Raw genomic sequence first — 21,566 nt, forward strand, 5'->3', positions numbered from 1 at the left:
CGGTCCGACCCATTAAACACAAATTATCCTCACATCGTTACCTATAATACACCTCTACCATGTATTGGAACATCTCCCCATGAATCATGAATTATTCTCAATGCGCATCTGTGATGTCCCAAACAACTTGTTGGTGAAACTGATGGATTATTTGTTAGATATATTATTTCTGTTAAGATAAAATAATAAATCATTCAGTTCAGCCATTCTCCCTTGTCGGCAAAGAATCAGACATGCGTGTATCGAGATTTTGATCGTATGATATACCCATGTATATGATGGACGGCCAAGATTGGCCAATTCATCGATGATGGGTCCACTTGCTGTAGAACGATGGGTCGTCCAGACCAGAGTAGGTTTAGGGGTGGCCCACTGGTCCGTCGAGACCCGAGAGATCTCAGAGAAGTAACAACAAAAATCATAATCCCAACAAATCCTTTCCAGTAGTTACACGTGACATTTCCCTTGTTACGAAAGTAACAACCACCACTGCGTACGTTAGCTTCCGTTCGCTTTCCTTGCTAATTTAATTCGCCACGCTCGTAGACTTTCAACTCTTGTTTCAGAGAGAGAGAGGACAAAGCCAAAGCCAGAGCCAAAACCAGAACCAAAGCTAAAGCCATTTGTTGCGAAGAAGAAGAACAGTAAACCAGTTGTCTTTGTAGAATTAAAATCTCGAAGACAAACCCAAATTCCATTTTTCTTTCCTTTTTTTTCCTTTCATTTCTTTGACTCTCCCTGATGAAAGTCAATTTATAGATTGCAGACGAGAAAGGAATAAATAAGAAGATATCCACATATCCATTTCCTTTCCATTTCAATTCTCCTAGAAAATCCAAAAAAACCTAATTTTGCGTGCAGAGATAGAGAAGTTAGGTAGAGAGATATAGCATATAGGGAGATTTGGGTTTCGTTTAGTTTGTTTATTTTTTTTTCATTTATTTTTGGTTTGATTACCATGGCTGCTGTTGCGGAGAATGCGATTGGTTCGGATGATCAGTTCATCCATCATCGCGCTTCCTCGACTGCTGCTGCTGCTCCGGCGTCTGAGTTTCAACGAGACGTTCGGCAGCTCGTTGATTTGCTCTCGAAATTGAACCCGTCGGCCAAAGAATTCTTCCCGTCTTCTTACTCGCCCGATCGTCTGTCACATTCTCAATCGCCGCCCAATAATTTATCTGGGGTGATTAAGGATTTTAGTGATGATGGGAATTCTAATTACCGGAGGGTACTTTCAGCTTTGGTCTTTGAGTTAACCTGCTTTTTTTTTCATGTTAATTTTTTGTTTAGTTTTATTTTTTTGGGGTAGGGTGGGGATTAGATTTATGTAAAGAAGATTTCTTTTTGGTTAATTTCTAGTTTTACTTTGAAAAGTCATGATAATGTGTTGTAGTGTTGAAATTATGGAGTTTTTGGGTTTTAACCATTTCTATTTTTTAACCTTTTTAGAGTATTCGACTAGTCCATTCCGTTTATTTTGTTTTCTATTCTTTTATTCATTTGATGTTGAACTCGATTTCTGAAGAAGGTGGATTGCTTTTCTGATTTTTTTTTGGGTCTGGATTTGCCAGAAAAAGAACGACTACAGTCAGGGTAAGAGGAGGTTGAATGGGAGGACGCTTAGAGCTCAGAGAGAAGATAGCATTAGGCGAACTGTATATGTTTCTGATATTGATCAGCACGTAAGTAAATATTTATTAGAAATTTTAATCTCTCTTCTTTTAATTGAGCCTTAAATTCACCCCCCCCTTTTCCTTTACTTTTTTTACTTCGTTTCCTTTCTAATTTTTTATATATTGCTTGCATCAATGGGATTTCTTTAATCTGATACATTAGGTCACCGAAGAACGACTTGCGGCATTGTTTACTACTTGTGGACAGGTAAATTTGTTGCTTATTGAATGGAGACCTAATTATATGAATCGCTTAAAGCATGGTTTATTACTTGCTGACTGATTTTTTTTTTCTCCTAAAATGATAAATTCTGTTCTAGGCTGAATGTTTGTATTTGCTTCACATGTTTGGGTTGCTTTATTACCCAAAAGAACGCCAACTGTGAGTGCAAAATTTTCCACTTGTGTTGCTTTGCTGCGGGGTTTGCCATTTGAGAATGTGCTTATTCTGCTGTAGGATTTCTGATATTTCTTGTGTTGCTTTGTCTTTTGTTTGGTCCTCTCCTATTAAATATTGCATCATAATGGATTAACTGATCAGATTTCTTTTCGGGTTCTGTAATGGCTTGGTGAACATCAGTTCCCTGTATTTTCTGGCTTCCATTTTCCTCCTTTGGAATGGAAGCTTAACTTGTTTAAGGATTATTTCAGAATACTTGTCCATTTGGATTTCTTGCTTATCTTTATTCATTAGGAATCATGGGGGTATAAGTAATATATACATTTGGGTCTAGTGGAATCAGACTCCAGCAAGGATGAGAACCCCGTTGTTCTTTAAGGTCTTAGAGTTTCTATGAATACCTTGAGTTGAGGCAGTTAGTAACACCTTCTGCTGTAATACTTCTCTTGGCCTCGGTTATACATTGTAGTGAAGTCGTGGCCTTGGTTGCCTTGGATAGTATACTAACAGTTGATCACTTAAAAAATAGAGGATTCTGCCGAGCAAACATCTATGTTATGTGCTGCTCGGGGGAAGAGTCTGCTTGACATCTATTCTTCTCTTGTAAGACAGTAAACATCATTTGGAAATTCTATTCATCCCTCTTTGGGCAAGGAGTGTGTCAGCCAATTTCAACAGCAGAAATTTTCTCTTCTTGGCCAAGACTTGGGGGAAGCAGGAAAGCAAGGATAGTTTGGAGCTGCATTCTCTTTGCCGTATGCTGGACTCTGTGGAATGAAAGAAATAAAAGGACTTTTGAAGATAAATCAAAAAAATTCTAACTCTGGTGGCTCTAGTGGGGAATCTAGTAGCAGATTAGGTCTGGGTGCTTCCAGAATTTGATCAAGTTAGTAGATCAAATTTGGGGGAGAATTTCGGAATGTACTTGAAATTCAGTCATTGTAATTTGTCTCAGTTTTGTATCAGTACATGCTGTTTAGGTCAGAGCTGTTTTGTTTTGCAAGATAGGTGTCACCTTGTCACCTACTGGACTGTATCTTTTATTTTTTTATTTAATAAAATTTCATTCTTCTTGTCAAAAAAAAGTCTGGTAGGGAATTAATAGATCAGCTGAATAGCCAATTCTTGTTTTGTTTTGTATATCTGTTGATGATGTTATTTGGTTCCCTTTAGGGTTTGCTTTTGATTTCACTGATATTGCCTATTATAATGTCAGTTCCTTTTTATGGCATAAGATCTAATCTGATGTTCTTTGATTTAATATTATCTTGATGGGGGATCTGTAGAAACCACCTTACTACTCCTTGAAAAGTTGATGAATGCTGCATTTTGTTCTTGCCAAATCAATTTTCAATTTCAGAGTTATTCATATTGCTAGAATTCAGAATTTATTGGTAAAGGTTTTAAGCAGCAATGACCAGATTTTTGCATGCACCCACAGACTTAAATCCTAAAGCCCTGTTGGATGACTTGATAATTTGACCATCTAAGATGGTTATTTTATTTTATTTTTAAAGAATAGGATTGATTTGAGGGTTTAAACAGTTTAGCATTCACCTGGGCTGTGAAGGGGATAAGGTAATAGTTTTATGCTCTAGGCTTCCAGATATTGGATCTACTTTCTGGTTTACAATTTTATTACATAACCCGGTCACTTGGAATAGAAAGGACTAATTTGTTATTATGAGATCCAATGTGGAGCAGGGCCATTAATTCATGTTATGTATAAGAAAATTGGCAAGGACATTGAGGCTGTTGCTCCTGTATTCTTAGTAATATTCAAACCAAATAAGTGCATAGGACCATCAATTATTATTTTTTAATGTTAAAAATGAAAAGTTAAGGTGACTTGTCAATTTATTAAAGGGAATATCTATCCTATGGAAAATTTACAGGAATACCTGCGATTACTTGCCAGTTTTTAATTTAATTTACGCTTAATATCATTTGCGGTATAATTTCCTATTTTCTTTGTGATGAATTTCAGTCATTGGGAATTCTATTTGTTAATTCCATTTTAGGAAGATATTCCAAGGGAAGAGGATCGATTGAAGCCATTCTCTGAACCCACCTTTCTACTCATCTTGTTGATTCATTCTTTAGCTTAGTCTTTTCTATAACTTCTGAAAATGAACTGCAGTTTGGTTCTTGGACTGAATTTGTAGAGAGTGACTACTTTGTGCAAAAAAGGGCCAAAGTAGGTCCATATCTAGTCTACCCCTGCCAAGACCTCAGATAGCTGGGACCGGAATTGGGTGATGGCTGAGTTGTAGGATAAAGCAGAAGAGAAAGAATAGGAATCGGAATAATGAGCTTAAGAGAGGTTATCCATCCCTAATTGCATGATACTGCAGCAGAAGGTGGTGTGGATTTTATAAGAACATAGGTTCTAAAGCAGCCAAACCTCGAAAACTTAATGTAGAATTTTTTATCTATTAATATAATATCATATTATCATTGTGGTGCTAGGACTTGTAACAAACATGAAACTGCCACAAATATTTTGTCTGCTGTCTTAAATGAGGTGGTGGTGAATCCCCACACCACCAATAGAGTTTGGATCTCAAATGCTGAAATAGAAAACTTATCTAGCTTATGATTTCTATGATGTTTTGTTTAGAATTTCCTAGGAGATGTGGATAATATGGTGTCAGAGTCTGTGAAGGAGGAGGTTGGAGTTTTTTCTGGAACTTTTCATCAAACTATTAAGGTAGACCAGCAAATGCATCCTAGGAAAGTGGTTGACAAAGAAGTAGAGACTGGGAAAAAATGAGCTGTTTTCATAGAAGGAGAGTACCATACCAGGAAAGTCTTCATGGAAATAGAAGAGGGAATGAAAAGCCTTAAATCCGTTTGTAGAATCCAGCAAGTAGTGTTTAATGGTTGGTAGGATGAATTTTTGTTTGGAGGAGGGTGGTGAGAGTACGATGTTTAGTAATCTGTATGTTTTATTCATCTTAATAGTAATGCTTTTAGAAAAAAGACCTTGGAGGGAGGGTCTTTCTTTGTTTTGGAGGTTGGTTAGGTTGTGGTAAGGAAACATGAATTGATTTTTGCTTCTTGGATTTGGTTTGGTTGCTTGTTTTCCAGGGGGATTAGGTAGATGGTTGGGAAGGCCTTGTTGGCTGTCTTTGCTTCATGTGTTGGTATCTTGATAGGGATGTGGAGTGGGGGGTATTTGTTTGCAGGTCTTAGTGATGCCTTATCTCCTGAGAATCTATCTTTTTTTCTGTTTTAGTGATTTTTCTTTTTATTTACTATGACAAACAGTAAAAACAAAGATATTGAAGTTTCAATGTATCATGTTGGCATAAGAGAGTAGGAGCAGTTGTGAGATTCCAAAGCGTGACAACCCATTGTTGCATGGGCTTTCCTGGATGGAAGTATGTTGGGCATGTTTCACTCCTTGCTTATTTGAGATGATCACACATCTAAAATATGTTACAAACTCCATCTTTTTTATCAAACCTTCCTAGGCAGCCTATTATAAGCTTTTACATTTATCTGTAGAAGTTTCTTTAGGTAAAGAATAGTAAAAATTCAAAATTCATGATATACCCAACCACTTAATGATCATAACTAAACACCTTTTCTTTATTCTCCACGAGTCACTGTAATCTTTGTTATTTTTTCACACTTTGACAAGTTATGCTCCTTTGCATTATGGTATTTTGACTCATGTTTCTATTCCTATACTGGGTGTGGCATGTTGGTGTCAGTTACTTGCAATTACAAATTACAATACCATTCTTTTATGTAGTTCTCAACTACCACAGAAAACTATCTGGTTTCATGATTCATCACCAAAATGAACAGCTAAAGATTATTAACTTTTATAAAAGTTATAATTTACCATAGGAAATGGCTTAGGATTTATTTAGCTGCAAACGTTAAAGTTAGTCAGAAGGGGCAGATTTGTCTTTCTCCTGTTATTTTTTCTCTCCTATGTATAACTTATTTAACTGGAGGCATAGTTGTAATTTGACCGTGTCAATGAATGAAAATTAATCCCGGGTTGACTGTTAAGAGAGTTCTCTTGTCTTGACTTCTCTTGGCTGTTCTCCCTTCTCTCTTTCTCTCCATCTTCCCTCGGCACATGGCATCAAAGCAATAAAAATTGACTGGTACTTCATGCCTCTACTTTTTTGTGCCCTAGACATAGAGAACATTCTCTCGTTGTAGAAAGCAAAAAAGGACATAAAAGAACTGATCACCCCTTAGGAAAAGAGGTTTTAATGCCTCGGGTTGTGGCTATTTGTGCGGTGATGGTTTTCTAATCTCCCTCTATTTGGCAGTTTGAAGAAGGGCAATTTCGTGAATGTCTTGACTGCAGTTGTGATTAGCCTCCAATATGGTGAATGTCTTGTGGTTTGTAGTGTGTTGGTGGATTATTGGTAAGTGTGTGAAGCTCCCTTTGTATTTAAGCAGAAGTGTGGTGACATTTTTTTGGTGTTTTTCTTGAGCTGTAACTAGTGCTACACTAGGTGTACAATACTTGTTTGATAAATTGAAGTAGTAAATCAGTAACTTACCTTTTACTCATGGCCTCATGAAGTGGTAGCTCTAAACCCGTTATAGTTGTATAATCAGACTTAATGAATTCACAGATAAATTATAGTAAAACTCAATGGTACCAACTATACACCATGGGCCAAGTCGGTTGAGGTGTCTCTCATTGGAAGAGGTAAGTTGAAGTACATTAAGGAGGGCCCATTGAAGAGTGGATTAGAAGGATATAATAAATGGGCACAAGAGAATACTCAAATCATGATTTCCTTATCTTATGGAATGGCATGGAGAACCATATAAGTGTGAATCTCATGTTCCTAGACACTACTAAGGAGATTGGGGTCATGCCAAGCAACTTTATTCTGGACAAAAGGAGGTTTCAGAGGTTGAGGAGTATGGGGAAGAGGTGGAGGTGTTGCAAGAGGTTTCGACCATGGGCCTAGGGGTGGCTATTGGTGTGGGGAGAGAAGTAGGAGGTGTAAGGGGTGGTGGTGGGTGTGGCTTAATATTGTGGAAAAGAGGGTCACACAGTTAATTTTTACTATGACCTGTATGGCCCTTCATCCTTTTGGGCTAGCCATGCTATGGTGGGAGATGATCTTGTTAGCTGTGGTATCACTGAGGATTTGTTTGTTTTAAGTGTTGGCAAGGATAAAGAGACAATCTCCATTACACTTGAGGAGTATGAGAGGCTTAGCCAATCTATCTCTTTTGGTACTACTACTACTCCACTTCTGAAATCAAGTACAACTTGTCTTGCTTTTAGTTCCAAACCCTCACCTTGGGTAATTAATTATGGAGCCTCAAACGATATGATTGGATCCTTAGAGATGTTTATGTCTATGTCTCCTCCCTCAACGTCTTGGATTGTCACTTTAGTTGATGTTTCTTCTTCCTCCATTATTGATATTGCTTATGTGTCTCTCAGTTCTAACCTTAATTTACATTCTGTTTTTATGTACCTATGTTTCCCTTTAGGTCTTATTTTGTGAGTAAACTTACTCAATATCTTCATTGTTCCATAACCTTCAATCCTTCTTACTATGTGTTTCAGGATCTCAAGATGGGAAGACGATTGGTGGTGGTTGTGAAGTAGGGGGACTGTACTATTTGGATGACCATGGTCCACAGAAGGCTCTCCATTCCTTTCTTACCCCACATTAGTGGCATTGTTGTCTTGGCCATCCTTCATTGTGTGTTTTGAAGTCATTGGTTCCCACCTTAGAGTTTGTAACTTAGTTGGAGTATGAGTCGTGTCAACTTAGTAAGCATCATAGAGTATCTTTTCTTCCTAGAGAAGACAAGAAAGTTTCAATTCCTTTTGCTTTGGTTCATACTGATGTTTGGGTTCAAATATTTTGTAACATTTATTGATGATCATTCAAGAATGACATGGATTTACTTAATGAAGGAATGTTCATAACTGTTCTTTAACTTTCTATCTTTTTATCCTATGATAAGAAATCAATTTGGTGTATGCATCAAGGTGTTCCGTTTTGACAATGCTAAGGAGTATTTTCATAGTCAATTTCAGTTTTTTTTTTCTTTTTTTTTTATTCTCACAGTATAATATATAGTCCTTCTATTTATAGACCCCTTAGAAAAATGAAGTGGTAGAGCGATAGATTCGTCATGTGATTGAAACTTCTTGTGCTTTGTTGATCCGAATGTTTGTTCCTAAAGCCTATTGGAGTGATGTAGTTCTCACCTCCTACTTCCTCATAAACCATATGCCTTCCTTAGTTCTTAATGGTGAGTCTCATTTCTCTTTATTGTTTACTTTTATTTCTCCTTCTTCCCTTCCTCCTTGGGTATTTGGTTATATGTGCTTTATTCATAAACTAGGTTCGAGCTATGACAAACTTGACTCTAAAGCTATTAGATGCGTTTCCTTGGTTACTCTTGTACTCAGAAAGGATGCAAATGTCGTTATTCTATTCTTCTTAAGGCCTTTATTGCTCTGGATATTATCTTCTTTGAGCACTTACCATATTTCCCGGGTGTGAACCATTTCCTTCTATTCCTCTTCCTTTTGATTCTGGTGATGTATTTATTACCTTACCCACTATTGAGGAGTCTCTTCGGCCATCGGTTTACAAGGTGTACTTAAGACATGATTGACAATTAGAATTATCATTAGTAGTTGCTTAACTTACTTTGACTCCAACATCTGACCCCTCCACCTATGTCTTCACCGTAGATAGATCCCACTCCATCCGACCTTGATCTCCTTATTGCTCTCCGTAAGGGTATGCGTGCTTGCACAAATCATCCTATTTTTTGCCATGTTTCCTTTGCTCACTTATCTCTTTCATATTAATGGTTTGTTTCCCTTTTGTCCTTTGTGTTTTTTCCATGTTCTGTCTAGGAAGCCTCTCCTCTCGTGATTAGAAGACGATGATGGATGAAGAATTTCATGCTCTTCAATCCAACCATACTTGGGATCTTATGTCCTTGTCCCTTGGGAAGTAGGTAGTTGGTTGTCAATGGGTCTATATAGTTAAACACCACCAAGATGCTAGCATTGAATGATTTAAAACCTGTTTTGTTGCTAAGGGATATACACAAACCTATGGGGTGGATTATTCAGACCTAACTGGTGGCTAAAATAGGCACTATATGGGTACTCATCTCTTTAGTTGGTCATTTTGATTGGTTCTTGTTTCAGCTTGATATAAAAAATGCTTGTCTCCATAGTGACTTTCAAGAAGTGTTTATGGAGCAACCTCCTGGGTATGTTGCTTAGGGGGGAATTAGATAAGCAGTCCCCATGGGCATGGTTTGGTAGATTCAATAGTGTGGTGCAAGATTTTGGTTTGAAACAGTGTAGTCCTGATTACTTCGTGCTTGACAGGGATACTTCTTTTGCGAATATCATGTTGCCTTTTTTATGTTGATTATATTGTTCGTATTGGTAGTGGTGCACATGGGATCAGTGATCTGAAGCAATTCCTACAACAACATTTTCAAACCAAAGACCTAGGGATCTTGAAGTATTTTTTGGGTATTGAGGTTGCCTGGTCGAAGTGGGGAATCTCTCTTTCACAAAGAAAGTATGTTTTGGATGTACTATAGGAAACTAGGTTGTTGGGATCCAAGCCAATGGATACTTGGATCCCAATGTGAAGATGACTAGCAGTTAGGGGCGCTATTGGGAAATTCTACAAGGTACAAGAAATTAGTGGGCAAGCTGATCTACTCAGTGTTTTAAAAGGTGTGCGAGGCGTACGCTTGGAGGCATGCTTCTAGGCAAGGCACCCCCAAAACGCCCTGAGACGTATGCCAAAGGTGCTGGTACCTTTGAGGCATACACCTCAGGTGCAAGAGGTGCTGGTCATACACCTCAGGTGCAAGAGGCGTATGCCTCATATGCCTTTTTCATGAAGCGTGCTAGAGGCGTATGCCTCGTGTGCCTTTTGCACATTTCATCCTCCCTCTTCTTCCTCCTCCCCTTCCTCCTCACCCCCTACCTCTTAAGGAGGCTTACGCCTCTTACATTCCAATCTACACCTCACTCCTTGCGTCACACCTCCGCATTTTAAAACATTGGATCTACCTAACTATCAGTAGGCCTAACATCTCCTTTAGTGTTGGAGTGCTAAGCTAGTTTGTGCAAAACCTTGCAACTATTCATTGGGATGGTGTTATGAGAGTGTTAAGGTATTCAAAGCGTGCTCCAGCCCGAGGGTTGTTGTATAAGAAAGGGGGAGACTTGTCCCTAGAAAGGTATTTATATGCAGATGGGGCAGGGTCCTCAATGGACAAAAAATCTACTACAAGCTACTATACCTTTTTGTGTGGAAACTTTATTACTTGGAAGAGCAAAAAGCAAAGTGTGGTTGCTAGGAGTAGTGCTGAGGCTGAATACAGGGCAATGGCTCATGCTACCTGTGAGCTGTTTTGGCTGAAACATTTCCTTCAGGAAGTAAACATCCTAGTTAGTCAGCCTATTAAACTGTTTTGTGACAGCCAATTTGCTACACATATTGCCTCCAACTCAGTGTTTCATGAATTAATTAAACATATTGAAGTTGATTGCCACTTAGTGAGAAAGGAAGTGACAAGTGGGGATATTATAACACCTTATATTAAGTCAAAAGACCAAGTAGCAGATATCTTCACCAAAAGCTTAGGTCAATTAAGGATGGATATATTTGTAACAAGCTGGGGCTTTATGACATATATGCTCTCCTTTACTGTCAGTTGGCTTCTCTCTCTTGAACTTTTAATTAAATTTTTTATAAAATTCCATATGGTATTATCATTGCTGAGACTATTTTTTATTTGTTCCTTTTTCTTGGATATATTTTTCTATTTAGAGGGGAATACTTAAGTTATAATAGAAAATGAAGAAATGAAATGGTTGCTTCGAGACCCATACACTATGTTACACTGGTGGATGATAAATCTAATGAGTGCAACTTTTGAAATGATTATTTTGCAGGTAGTTGATTGCCGTGTTTGTGGCGATCCCCATTCGGTTCTTCGCTTTGCATTTATAGAGTTTGCTGATGAGCGTAAGTTAGTTATCTAGGAAAATATTTTATCTTTCTTGTTTGGTCTATAAATATTTTATCTTTCTTGTTTGGTCTATGCTGGGAACCTGCTTTCTGATTTTGCACATCCTAAATGTGGAATCTGTTGGCAGAAGGTGCAAGGGCAGCTCTGAACCTTGCTGGGACAATGCTAGGATACTATCCTGTCAGGGTTTTACCTTCAAAAACTGCTATCCTGCCTGTGAATCCTACATTCCTTCCCAGGGTACACCTTCAATAAATTTTTGATGTTTTTAGTTATTATCTTTCATGATGGTCAGGTTCTTTTTTATTTGACATAGTTAAACATATAGCTTTGGAGGTTCATTTTTTTATGGATTATTTTCATGATTGTGATTGAATACAGTCAGAAGATGAACGGGAAATGTGCGCCCGGACAGTCTATTGTACAAATATTGACAAGAAGGTATTTTCCTACTTTTACATTTAAGTATGGCTTTTGCTTTTAGGAATGGCAATGGGGCAGGGTGGGGCCGGGTTTTACATATCCTGTCCCCAGCCCCAAACACATATACCCCACCCCATACCCATCCCGTACCCTAGTCGGGCTGGAAATCCCAGTTGCATCCCCGTCTCCATGGGGAACGGGGATCCCCGAATTTGCCCCACCCCACCCCAATCATTGCTGGGCAGTATGGTTTCATTCACATTTAGGTTGGACTTGAACTTTTCTCTTGTCCAATTTGATTTTTTTTTGGTAAATTCTTCCAAAAGTTCAATATCTTTATGTTTTAATTTTTAAAGGGTATGCCAATGGTTTGATTTATCAGTTATCAAGTAGCTTTTGATATATATGTATATTGGGCCAAGGATCGGGGCAAGGTGGATAAATACTATCCCCGTCCCATCATCGGTCAGAATAATTTTGGGTTTGCCTAAAACCCATCCCGACCCCGGTCAATATTCAGAAAATCCACCTCGGCTGGGGCAGGGCAGGGCAGGCCCCGACGGTGGTGGGTCAGATTGCCATCCCTACTTCATTTCAAGTTGAAAATCTTTAATATGCAACTTTGTTTGGTCATTATGATCTTGTGCTTTTGCATACATTGATCACTTAACTGTATATGGGTCGCAGGTTTCTCAAACTGATGTAAAGAACTTCTTTGAATCAATTTGTGGTGAGGTCAGCACAATGCCCTAAAACTGGTATTTTCTTGGTTAGCTGTAAAGAAAGCTTTCTTAAATGGTATATTTTTTATGTATAGGTTTCTCGCCTGAGGCTTTTGGGGGATAATGTTCATTCAACACGCATAGCATTTGTTGAGTTTGCTGTGGTAAGCTTTTGCAGTCTGTGTTTCCACTGCTCATCATGGTTGGCAGATATTATTTTCATTTTATGTTAGGATGCTCAATGACTCCATGTCACTATATATGGTTGGTTGTGTTCATTAAATGTAAATAAAAGTAAACAAGGGAGATTTTGTATGCCTTAATCATGCTTTTCGGTACAGGATTAGTCAATAAATCCTCCTTTTGCTTTGCACTTTGATGTTCCTATAACCATGGAAAATGATTAGGAGGGATAAACATTCTTTTTTTATTGGAAATGGTAACTTTGATTAGAATTTCAGAACAGGATTAGCGTATTTTTTGGTCAATAACAGAATTTCGTTAGAATTATAAAATGATTAGGAGGGACAAACATTCTTTTTTGGATTGGAAATGGCAACTTTGATTAACATGACAGTTAAATATAAGAATGTCAACCACTTAGAGCATGAGTGTTGACCCCATACAAATCTCAAATCTTACAATACAGCCCAAAACAAATTTTCCCTGAGGTCCCCTGCTTTGCCAAATTGTGAGCCACAGAATTGGCCGATCTCCTTAACCATTTGAAGATTACTCCCACATCCCTTGCTAGCTCGTTGGTGTGTTAGCTGGTTTGTTCCAGCATTGACGCGGAATCAAATCCCGCAACCAGAACTTTGGGAAAATAAGGGGGTCAGGGGGAAGTTATTAATGGTGCATAGCACCAAATACCAAAAAAAAAAGTTGTCTAAGGGTCCATACACCCAAGCTTTTTGTCTGCAGCCATCCTATTAGAAGTTTAGAGTCTCCCTCTACCTCAAGGTTTTGATATCCCCATTGCTTGGCCAATCTTCAGCCCTTAAGGAATCTCCCACACCTATTGGGCCGGAATAAGGTGCTTGCATCCTGCCCTCCCCATCCCTAAAAACTCCCCCAACTCCAGAGGGCCCCGGGTTGCCCAATGGCTTCCATCGAAGTTCAATTTTACTCTTTGTTGTGCTGTAGGTGTCCAAAGGGCTTGAACCACACTTTGTGCAGCTGAAGAGTTTGCCACTATTGACCATCCGCTTAGGATACCCTCAGCTGAGAAATTTGTGGGCATATCAGTTGCTTTCAGCCAATGTATTACCCTAACAACTATTGGAGTCAATGACTTGCTCCTTACCATTGCTTTTTAACTCTCCACAGAAGAATTTTGCTATTACAATTGAGCCCAAAACAATTGATTCCTTTCAACCCCTTGTTTTTCTAATGCATCAGCAAATCCATTTGCAGTTCTTTTAACCCAACTGAATTTCACATCCATATTTTGTGTCAGCCACTGGAATCTCTTCTTTCATTGTTAAAAAAAACCGAAATCCTTTTTCTTCCCTTTGCAACCACTCCATTACCAGCTTTCAAAACCTTCTATAATCAGCTTCCTTACATTCATGTCCTTTGCTTTTTGGAGTCCCTTCATGACAGCCATAACCTCACCCCATAATGACTCACTTGGTCGAATTGGGTCTGAAAAATAGGCTAACAATGCCTTCACTATCTCCAAACACCCTTCAAATACCAGAGAGACCCAGGTTACCTGCACTACTCCCATCAAAGTTTAGCTGGATGTAGTCAATCATTGGTGGAGACCAAATGGGGCTTGTATTGGACTTATGACAGTCAGAACTGGCCACTTCCTTCCATTTTTCATAATATTACCTGTTGAGAATGCATTAAACAACTCCATAGACTTTACCCAATGTATCACTCTCATTGTGATTGTTTCTATGACAACCTCTCTAGTTCTTTCCTTGCCTGAAGACAGTCTTGCATTCTTCTCTTCCCAAATGGTCCAGCTCACTGTAGCCCTTTCACATCTCCATAACATTCATCCCCTTTTCTTTGGCCACCTCAAAAAAGTAGAAGCAAACAAATAAAAGTTACAAAGGGGCAAGAGATTAATAAGCGAAAGCAAGTTTCTCCATTGTCCTTACATATAACACACTAGTAAGGGGATAAACACCAATTAGTTCTTTTCCTTTGGAGTAAATCATAGGTATTAATTCTTTCTAGAAAGATTTTGCAGCAAAAACCTCTAACTCTTGGATGGATGGGATTGATCCAAACCTCCTTTATCAGAAAAGGTGGCCCCAATCATGGTTTAAAATGTCGCAAAATCTCGAAAATGGTTGAGACCCATTGAAAGAAACTTTAAGATGAATGAGAAAAATACCTTATGTCAGTTCAGTTGACATTTCCGATATTTTGGACAAACGTCAACTAAGTCTTTCTAAACAAAAAAAAAGTTGTTTCCTAATATTTTGAATGACATGTCAAAATATTTCTAAACACAGATGACACTGCTCTTGTTTCATATAAAAACAGAGTAAATGAAGAAAAATTAAAAAGACAAGCTCAAAATAAAGAAAGGAATCATGCATCAAGAGATGAGATTATGGAGGGGAAAAAAGAATAACGGTTTCCTGTTTCCATACCTGGAAGCTTGAGGTGTGAAAATGCAAATTTAGGGTTCGAATCAGGCAGCTCTATTGTCATTAGAGCACTGAAACACTTTTTTTTTTTTTGGAGCAAAAACCAAGACACTATGCCTCCAAAAATTGAAGCTTCAAGCTCTCATCTCGATTCATCTCCATTCAGGTATGTAGTGCCCACCAACCCACTTCCATAATGAAAAATAAGGGAAGAAAAAAAAAAAAGAAAAAAAGAATGAAAGAGGAGGAACAAAACGGAGATTTCTTTTTCTCCTTTGCTCAATCGATCAGATGCACTCCTCTTGTGCTTCAAGTTTCAGACTCCAGAGTCGAGTGTTTGAATAGAACCCTTTACGTTCAAAAACGAAAAGTGATTTTTTGTCTTAACACTTAAGTTATATGTTGTAACTTAATAAAGGTATTGCTATGATACATTATGATCTATGAAAAACCCATATACCATCACAACAAAAAACACTTAAAATGAATCTTTAATAGAATAATTGAATATGTTATAATACATGAGGGTCTATAGTAATATTCTAGACCTTCGCTGAAATGCCAATCAAACATTAATATATAATATATTACTATATTATATTAATGTACTACAAATAAATAAATATGTATTAAAAATATTAATGCATAATATATTTATATAAGTTACTTGTATAAGTTCCTAGTAATATAAAATTAATATATGAAATATAATATTCAAGAAAAGAATTAAAAACAAAAAAAGGAATAAATTAATTTTTAGAATACAAAGATATGCATTTACATAAAATATTTCTTCACAAAAAAAATATTAATATTTGAAATAAAATATTCATAAAAGGAATTAAATAAAAATAAAAGCAAAAGAACAAACTAATTACCTATTAGAATAAAAAGATGTGCAAATATAAATTATTTCTGCATAATAATAAAAATATTAAATGATAGATATGATTATGAATATATGACTTAATTCTTATTATTGATTAAAATTTATAATAAATCAAAATTAAACTTAAACAAAGGTAGGATAACCTTCTAGAAAGGTGTATTAATGCTTCTTTTATCATTTTACAAAATATCATTGCATATTTCCACAAATTTCACAATATTTGCACAATGTCTGTACTTTTTACAATATTTTTATTCAACATTTCTGACATTTCCGACATACGTCCTATATTTGGGTAACCAACATTTCCATTGACATCAACATTTTAAACCTTGGCTCTAGTGAATCAAAAAGTTGAGTAAGAGCCTTGAAAAAAGAAGCATAGGAATGGGCACTAGATGAAGAAAGGGTCCTATCAGGTTTGGAGGAATCCAAATAGACCCCGTCAAGGATATGAAGTAAGTCCAATATATCATTCAGTTCCAAATGTCTGACACCCCTTCAATCTCAGATCCCAATCAAAGTCAATTCTTGAATTTGGAGAATCCAAGAAAGAAGACACATTTATTTTTATATCTTTGTAAGACAAAAATAGAGGGGAATTTATCTTTCAAGGAGAGGTTACTCACCCAAACTGTTCCCAAAATTTTATAGGATTGCTAGAACAAAGGCATGCTTGACAAATGGCAGGAAAGAGGGGAGGATAGCATGGATGGCATTCCAAGGGGAAGCTTTGGTAGCCATGGTCAATAATCCAACATCTCAACCATCAATTGCAAGCCCATGAATGCTGACCACTATCTTAGCTGCCCAATGCTTATCCCTAGGTAATCTCCAAAGCCACTTCCCCAGTAAAGCTACATTCCTCTTTTGTAAATTGCCTAATCCTAACCCACCAAACTTCTTGCTTCTACTTACCATTTCCCAATTCACCCTATGGCCCTTTTTATCCTCCCTGGTTCCTCATTTGTTTTTGATCAATAACAGGAAATTTCATTTAGGGAGAAATCTTAACTTATAGAGGAGGGGAGCTAAACTATTTTAACTCCCCAAAGATGTCAACAAACACCCAAAAAAGAAGAAAAAACAGTTACATCTGAGCCCATAAAACATAAAACCCTATTCACCCCTTGCTTAGCTAACCCATCTGCGAAAGAATTTGCACTTCTCTTTACCCATGTGCATTTAACTTCAATGTCCTTGGTCAGCCACTTAAATTGTCTCTTTCTGCTGCTGTAGTTCCGGAGCCTAGAGTTGTATTCCTTTAACCATCTCACTACAGTCTCAGAGTCTCCTTCTATAACCAGCTTATTAATATTCAGGTCTTTAACTCTTTGTACCCCTTCCAAGGCTGCTAGTACCTTGGCCCTCAGAGAATCTCCCACTCCGATTGGGCCAGAGAACATTGCTATTATATTCCCTTTTTCATTTCTTAGAACTCTCCCAGTACCAGAAGGCCCTGGGTTTCCCATACTATACCATCAAAATTCAGCTTAATATAACCCTAAGGTGGAGAATTCCAAGGGCTTAAGGTCTTCTTAGCTGAGACTTAAACTAGCAATTTCTTTCCGTTTTCTTAGTAAATCATCCACTGAAAAATTTGTGAACAAGTCAAATGATTTCAGCCAATGTATCACCCTTATGTGAATCACTTGTATTACAACTCCTAGACTTATCTCCTTATCCGAAAAGATCCTTGACTTCTTTCTTCCCATATAGTCCAGCAAATAGCAGACCAAACACATCTCCGCATAACCTTTCATCTTTTTGTTGGCTAATTGAAGGAAGAGGAAGTAAACAAGCTTTGCACATTCAGTGGTGGATTCCAACTGCACCCAAACAAAGAAGTAAACCATTCCCAAATAGATTTTTCAAATTAAAAGGATACTAGTAAGTAGTAAACAGACTCTCCATCAGCTTTACAAAGAACACAGCAGTGAGGAGATGAACATCTATTGGGTATCTTTCTTTGAAGCAAATCTCCTTTGTTGACTCTTTCTAGGAAAGCTTCCCAACAAAAGCTCCTAAACTTTAGTGGGATAGGTTGACACCAAACTTCTTTAACAGGTAATTACAATCCAAGAGGAACAGCCGGTTGAGTTAGGGTTTTAAAGAAGGAAGCACAAGTGAAGGACCCTGAAGGAAGTGTCCAAATTCTGCTGTCACTTACCGGTTCCTATAAAAAATCCCTCATCAAGTTTTCCAGTTTTATGCTGACACTCACCGGCATCTTAAAAATATACATAAAGTACATGGGCAAATTGGCCAATGTGGTTCTTATCAATGTAATCCTTTCCCCTAAAGACAAATAACTTTTTCCCAAGAAACATCTTTAGCATATTCTAGAGCATTTTGCTTCTCCAAGTTCTTTATGAGATGCATTGAAGCATGCTCTTGGCCAGAATGATTATCTTCTTCTTGCTACTTTTGGTTAAAGAAAATGGCTTAATCCTCTATTTCAAATCTCTAAAGCTTATTTTGATTTTCAAAGCTCTCTATGTGCAAAGATGCCTTGAACAGTATGATTGTTTTCTGCTTGCTACTTTTGGTTAAAGAAAATAGCTTATCCTTTTAATTCTCCTAGTTAGATTCATGTTCTGCTGTCAGCTTTGATTTTTCAAAACCAAAAATCAGCCATGTATTTTGGAAATCAAATAAAGATGGACGAAGTTGGATCTATTTTCAATGCAATAAGATAAGAATTAAGAGTACAAATTGGGTACATGGTTAGAGGAGTTTATACAAGCATTCAAATTTTTACAAATGCTCAACCTGAGCTGCTCAAGTTGCAGCCCTAACAAGAGTATGGCCAGAAACTAGAAGAGAGACTTTTTCATGTCTTACACCATTATTGTTACTGATGAAAGCTATATTTTTTATACAACTTGAAGGGATGAGGGTTAGGGAAAATAGTTTTTTTCCCTCGCATCTCACATAATGGACTTTATGCTTGTTGCCAAACTACTACCGTTACTTATTTTCCCCATCAGCAGTTCCCTCCTCATCCTTGTTCTCCTTTTAGGCAGTAGTCACTCGCCACTAATGGATTACCTGTTCCCGTAACAGGTACCCCTTAATGGCTTCTCCTTTTAGGATTTTGGTGGTGTGACCCTCTTTGGAAGATTTTTCCACACCAGCAAATTTCTTCTCTTCTTTGGGAAGTCAATTTTTGCAATCAATCTCCTAAAAAAATAATTTAAGGACGTATTGCCCATAAACATCTTGGTGGTTCCAAGATTACAAGGTTGAAGGGAAATTACAAGATTGATGGTTGGGGAATAGATGAAATGTAGAACTCATCCCCTTGGGGTGGGTGTGAGGGGACTCGTGTATAGTTGATTGGTAGAGATGAGGAAGGAATGAGTATAGATAAGGGGATTTATGTAAAAATATAGAGATATAAAGAAGCAGAAAAGAACCAAAGGACGGGGTGAATCATACCTATTGTCACTCTTCCATGTTTCATTAAAGATTGCAGAAATGAGTGAGAAGATTTAAAGAGATTTCCTTTGGTTGTAGTTGGCAGGAGGAAAACAAAATTCATGCAGTAAGGTGGGACATATCTTTTATCCAGAGTTTATTTAAAGGTACGTCGTTTAGTAAGGTGGCTAAAATTATCTGACTATTGGGTGAAAACATTTTCTTAATAGTGTTTTCAAAGATTCAAAACATTTTATGATTAGGGTTGTTAATCAAGATAGGTAAGGTTCCTGAGCTGTAACTTAGTTGTTTTTGGAGGAAAATAATCTGCTCGTTGTGTTGTAGTCTGCTATGCTGTATTAGTATGTTGGGCACTTCTCTATGCTGTTGATCTTTTTCTCTTCTGAAATCTTTTGCTTATCAAATGGCCTGAGTAACAAGGGTGAAAACAAGGTCGGATTAGCTGAATGTAATGGCTGTTTAGCAGGCTGTGGAACCAATGACAAGTTGACAACACCCCATGCCAGTCACTCTTTCTTGGAATTTATGTCCGGTGTGGAGCATTGTCATTGGTTCCACAGCTGGCTACACAGCTAATACGTTCAGCTAATCCGAATCCAGTAAAAGAATTGTTTTGTTTATATACTGGAACTTCTTTCCTTGTTCACCTGGACTAAATTTTCCTCTTCATGATACAGGCAGAAAGCGCTATTGTTGCACTAAATTGCAGTGGGTTGCTTTTGGGATCCCTCCCTATTAGGTATGGTGTCTGAGCAGCTAGCTATGATTTCTTTCAATATGTGTTGGATACTTGGGTTGTCTATGCCACTGACTTTCTTGAGTGTGTTGGTTTATGTAGAGTTAGTCCTTCAAAAACACCAGTGAGGCCTCGAGTTCCTCGGGCAACAATGCACTAACAAATGACAAGGTGGGATCAAGATTTATGCGTAAATTGTTGTGTTCCCTGGAGAGAGAGAGAGAGAGAGAGAGAGAGAGATGGTATGTTGTGTTGAAGGGGTGGTGAAACTTCATTTTTTCAGTATATAACCATCTTTTCGTGGCAACATTTCCTGCATCCAAACCTTCAAGCTTTCAAGTTGTAACAGAGTTGGCTTGTTCTAGCTTTCAATGTTCATATTGTTTTTTCTTTTGTTTTTTTTTTTTCACGTCTCTAATTGACTTTTGGAGTGCTTGATTCAGTTAATAGAAGAGGCAATGTTTGCAAGAGAACAATCTTGCTATCATATATAGGTCTGTAATTGGGTCTGATTTGGATTGGAACCAACCACTCCCAACTTCGATCCGATCATCTAAAACCTCTACCAGTCTGAATTCAATCTAAAAACCAATTGGATCTACGGGGTGTGGGTTAAATTCTAAATCCTATTGCTTTTTTTTTTTTTTCGGTTTTTCGAATTAGAGTCTGATTCACGATTATTAAAATAAAGAAAAAACTAAAACAATATAAAAAATAAAAAATTGACCACATATTTTGAACTTATACACAATCAATTCATATAGATATAAAACTAATGATTTTATTAATTGTAAATTCTAAAGTTCTATATACAGAAAAAACGTGAGCTGATGTTTTTTGACCAACGCTGGACTGAACTCAATCAAGGTTCAAAGGGCTCATGCTCTTAAATTAAAGGGGGCGATACTCTTAAATTAAAGAATTGCTAAGACGTCTCTAGGAAGGGTATTACTTTCAAAAGTGTTCAAATGCCTTAACTCCTAGTATTAGGCCTATAGCTGGGTTTAAAAACTTGACACACACTGATATGTATCTGATACTTTGAACGGTAAGGTTTGAAGTATTGTATCGGCCTATATGTATCGTGCTGGTGGCTTCCTGCCCCTACATGGGTTGTATTGGGTCAGCCACTGGTTCAGAGGGTAATCGGGCCTTAAACTGACCCCTTTGAACCAATTTTGAAAAAAAAAAGTAAAACATATAAAAGAAGCACCGACACAGGCCGATATGCCCTACTAACATATCAGCCCGTGTCGATATTTAGAACCTTTTGAACCTTGAACCTGGCTGTGGTGGTCTGTGGAACCAATAATAGCATCCAATGCCGGTCATGAATTACAGGGCCCCCAGTGAGAGATTGATGGTTATAGGCCCCATGTATTTTATGACTTGACATGGGGTGTCATCATTGGATCCACAGTCAGTTATATAGCCATAATCTGAGTTAGGGATAATTAGGGATGTCAGTGGGTCGGGTTATGTGGTAAACTGTGTGGATTTGACCTCGGATTTGATTCAAATTTTTAATCGGGTTTCGGACCAGATTTTGATTGGGTTAGCCCAATGTCTGCTCTGATCTGTTGACATAATGACATTGAAATGAGAGGCTGGTTGACATCCCTGAGTGATGACTGGTTGAC

General features: G+C 37.6%; 1 protein-coding gene across 2 annotated transcripts; it reads left to right on the forward strand.

The window, feature by feature from the left end:
- Positions 1-551: 551 nt before the first annotated feature.
- On the forward strand, positions 552-20,415 carry LOC104610106 (polyadenylate-binding protein-interacting protein 9-like). Of its 2 annotated transcripts, XR_737376.2 has the most exons (11): positions 553-1,228; positions 1,572-1,682; positions 1,837-1,881; positions 11,027-11,099; positions 11,231-11,343; positions 11,485-11,544; positions 12,214-12,261; positions 12,344-12,412; positions 19,269-19,336; positions 19,868-19,929; positions 20,029-20,415. XR_737376.2 is itself a non-coding variant. In XM_010276580.3 (10 exons), the coding sequence occupies exons 1-10, from the start codon at positions 959-961 to the stop codon at positions 20,084-20,086; spliced, it is 909 nt and encodes a 302-aa protein (XP_010274882.1). In that variant the 5' UTR covers positions 552-958; the 3' UTR covers positions 20,087-20,415. The 2 variants fall into 2 exon arrangements, 1 of the variants encoding a protein (XP_010274882.1); XM_010276580.3 differs by lacking the exon at positions 19,269-19,336 and having other exon boundaries at positions 552-1,228.
- Positions 20,416-21,566: the final 1,151 nt, after the last annotated feature.

Source organism: Nelumbo nucifera, chromosome 4 (genome assembly GCF_055504915.1).
Source record: "Nelumbo nucifera cultivar China Antique chromosome 4, China Antique-T2T, whole genome shotgun sequence".
NCBI classification, from domain to species: Eukaryota; Viridiplantae; Streptophyta; class Magnoliopsida; order Proteales; family Nelumbonaceae; genus Nelumbo; species Nelumbo nucifera.

Excerpts from the sequence above, each read along its gene's own strand:
- LOC104610106 (XM_010276580.3), top strand. The coding sequence starts at position 959 with ATGGCTGCTGTTGCGGAGAATGCGATTGGTTCGGATGATCAGTTCATC. Across the intron at positions 11,545-12,213 it reads GTACAAATATTGACAAGAAG|GTTTCTCAAACTGATGTAAA; the intron begins GTATTTTCCTAC and ends TATGGGTCGCAG. Across the intron at positions 19,930-20,028 it reads TTGGGATCCCTCCCTATTAG|AGTTAGTCCTTCAAAAACAC; the intron begins GTATGGTGTCTG and ends TGGTTTATGTAG.